This window comes from Sapajus apella, unplaced genomic scaffold (genome assembly GCF_009761245.1).
Source record: "Sapajus apella isolate SASKATOON/1434 unplaced genomic scaffold, GSC_monkey_1.0 scaffold8170, whole genome shotgun sequence".
NCBI classification, from domain to species: Eukaryota; Metazoa; Chordata; class Mammalia; order Primates; family Cebidae; genus Sapajus; species Sapajus apella.
Genome location: NW_022445091.1, coordinates 1 through 2954, shown reverse-complemented (window position 1 = coordinate 2954; position 2954 = coordinate 1). Strand labels below are relative to the sequence as shown.

The 2954-nt window shown below is 34.2% G+C and overlaps 1 protein-coding gene across 1 annotated transcript; it reads right to left on the bottom strand.

Moving 5' to 3' along the window:
* Positions 1-3: 3 nt before the first annotated feature.
* LOC116548220 (melanoma inhibitory activity protein 2-like) lies at positions 4-2553 on the bottom strand. Its single transcript, XM_032273796.1, has 3 exons — positions 2331-2553; positions 972-1032; positions 4-124 (listed from the first exon to the last, which is right to left on the bottom strand). Exons 1-3 carry the CDS (start codon positions 2471-2473, stop codon positions 56-58), a joined length of 273 nt encoding a protein of 90 aa, XP_032129687.1. The 5' UTR covers positions 2474-2553; the 3' UTR covers positions 4-55.
* Between the last annotated feature and the right edge of the window lie 401 nt (positions 2554-2954).

The window sequence follows — 2954 nt, the reverse complement described above, 5'->3', positions numbered from 1 at the left end:
ATTTTCATCTAATTTAAATGAGCAGCATATCTTATGTAAAAAAAAAAAGTACAATTTAACAAAAGAGACAAGGAAATTTAAAACTTACCCAATTATCATGTGCTTTTTTCTCATGGGAAATAATCTGAAAAAGAAAGTAATTAAAATGCCACTGACAATTATTTTTCTTAAGTAAAAAACATTCACAGCTACCACTATGATGTAGCAGACAACCCAAAAATATCCCAAGCATCTCTGAAGAGTAAGCAACATTTTTAAAGCAAATTTTCATGTATGCATAACCTATTTTAAAACAAAAGCTAAATGTAAAGACAATTAAAGTTTTTGTTTGGTAAAATTTTACCTTATGTAATAATCAAAAGGAATTGCCAATTAACATACAACTTGTCTGACTGAATATAAGACCCCACTGTTGATACGAATTTATGTGACGCAATCTACCTTCCCAAAGCAACAGGAGATATGGCAATTTTAATTTTTTTTTTTTTTTTGAGATGGAGTCTCACTCTATCCCCCAGGCTGGAGTGCAATGACGCAATCTCAGCTCACTCCAACCTCTGCCTCTTGAGTTCAAGTGATTCTCTTGCCTCAGCCTCCCAAGAAGCTGGGATTACAGGCATGTGCCACCACCCTCGGCTAATTTTTGTATTTTTTTTTTTTTTAAGTAGAGACAGAGTTTTGCCATGTTGCCCAGGCTGGTCTAGAACACCTGACGTCAAGTGATCTGCCCATCTAGACATCCCAGAGTGCTGGGATTACATGCTAGAGCCACTGCGCCCAGCCAATATGGCAATTTAAAATAAGACTTCTTATCCCAGAATCTTTGGCTCCTTGGAAATGTCCCATAGCCACATGCAACACCTCAAAAGAGGTGTACAACTGGTCAAGTAATTACATTTCTGCAAAATTCAAACAAATCAGAATTATTTTAAATTACACACACACACAGATACACACATACACATATATACCTGCCCTTGATAAGAATGAATAGTTCTCTCCAATTCTTCTTCAAGATCTTTGGCTCGCTTTCTAAATGGAACGAATAATTATTCTACTATTAACATACATAAGAAATGACAGAACTTACTATCTAGTAAAAAAATATTAATTAAAACACCCAGAATGCTCTATTTCAAGTAAAAAATAACTCCAGAACTCCCCATTAAGAAATAATCACCTCTGAGAGGTTCTACAGTATAATTTTTCCTAAACTAATTTTAACATTGATTACAACTTAAGAATACTGCTACTTGAGTTCACCTAAGCCAAAAGTCACACAAGTATTTATATTACACGGTATATTGGTTTTTTCTTTTAAGAAGAATGATCCTAGAAGATTTATTCAAATGTTGGTAGTCTTTTTTTTTCTCTGAGACAGCGTTTCACTCTTGTTGCCCAGGCTAGAGTGCAGGGGTGCAATCTCAGTTCACTGCAACCTCCACCTTCAGGGTTCAAGCGATTCTCCTACCTCAGCCTCCTGCGTAGCTGGGATAGGCGCCCACCACCATGCCCAGTTAATTTTTTGTATTTTTAGTAGAGATGGAGTTTCATCATGTTGGCCAGGCTAGTCTCAAACTCCTGACCTCAGGTGATCCATCTACCTCAGCCTTGCACAGTGCAGGGATTATAGGTGTGAGCCACTGTGCTCAGCCAGATGTCAGTAGTCTTAATAGAATTCAAGGAAATTAGCAATCATTGTGAAGTAAAGTTACTTGTTACTTTTCTGACATTAACATAATCTCATAAAATAATTTCTTTGGATAAAACTCAAGCTTGCTCTTCCTGAGGTAAAATGAAGCATCACAACTATTTGGGATACTACTGAATCTTGCCCTTTTTTCCTCTATATTTTCTATTTCCTGGGATCTAGTAAGGATCAAACCAAGGTAAACTCTAGATTTATAGTCTTTTAAATACTTCAGAACGCTCTGTCGCTCACTCTTCTTTTTGTGGCACACCTATTGATTCACTGACACTACATACATTCTTCTCAATTTGAACCAAAGAGGAAAGACCTTAAAATATCTATTCATAAATATCTTGACACTAACATAAAATAAAATTGTCCATATTCAGCTGTGAGAGATTTTTAAAATTGCACAACCTGAAAGAAAAACATTTTTCCTGTCTACATTTTCTGTATAATTGCTTAAAACCAATAAATCCGAATGAAAAGTGATGACAAAAATATATTATTTTTAGTCTGCACCAACTGTCAGATTTTAAAATGTTTTCTATTTTCAGTTGATTTATTATTTTTTCTGGCATTAAGTTTTTTAGATACTCTTCTCATCCCAAAAAAGAAACGGGGAAAATGTATTTAATACCTATAGGTCTCCAGCTCTTCAGTGGCATGGCTGATCTTTTCGTCTACTTTAGAAAGTTTTTCTTCTTTCTCTAACCGGTAATTTTCCTCTACTGTTAATTTCCTTAAAGCAAAAAGAGTTTTAATTATTTTAATACATGTCATAAGACAATTCTATCTTTTTAATTGTACCAAAACTGGCAATTCCTGTAAAGTGATTTCTAAAATACCACTGAAAACATCACCTGCAAGGAAAAAAAAAAAAAAAAAAAAGCACCTGTATAAATATTCCTGGAGTGGAATTTAATATTACAAACTCAAATTGTAAAGCACTATGTCTAATCCAGAACCACTAATGGTTTTCTACTATAATACTACTACTACTACAAGAGTTTTCTGTGTAAATTTATCTTGAAAATAGGACCAAAGATAAGTTTAATAAAAACTATTATGACTATCACTTTTCAAGCCTTTCTGTATAAACAAGCATTACATTTGCTAGTAAGAAGTCACCAATTAATAAAATAAAATTATGTTTCATTAACCTTTATACTGGTTAGTGATTAGGCTTCCAGGCAAGTATACACATACACATACATACACACACACACACACACACACACACACACACACACACACACACACA

Bases quoted from the DNA above. Each gene is read 5' to 3' on its own strand.
- LOC116548220 (XM_032273796.1), bottom strand. From the start codon at position 2,473: ATGACATGTATTAAAATAATTAAAACTCTTTTTGCTTTAAGGAAATTA. The intron at 1,033-2,330 runs GTATTAAATACA...CGTTCCATTTAG, and splicing joins GAAGAGCTGGAGACCTATAG to AAAGCGAGCCAAAGATCTTG. The intron at 125-971 runs GTATATATGTGT...TTTCTTTTTCAG, and splicing joins TTCATTCTTATCAAGGGCAG to ATTATTTCCCATGAGAAAAA.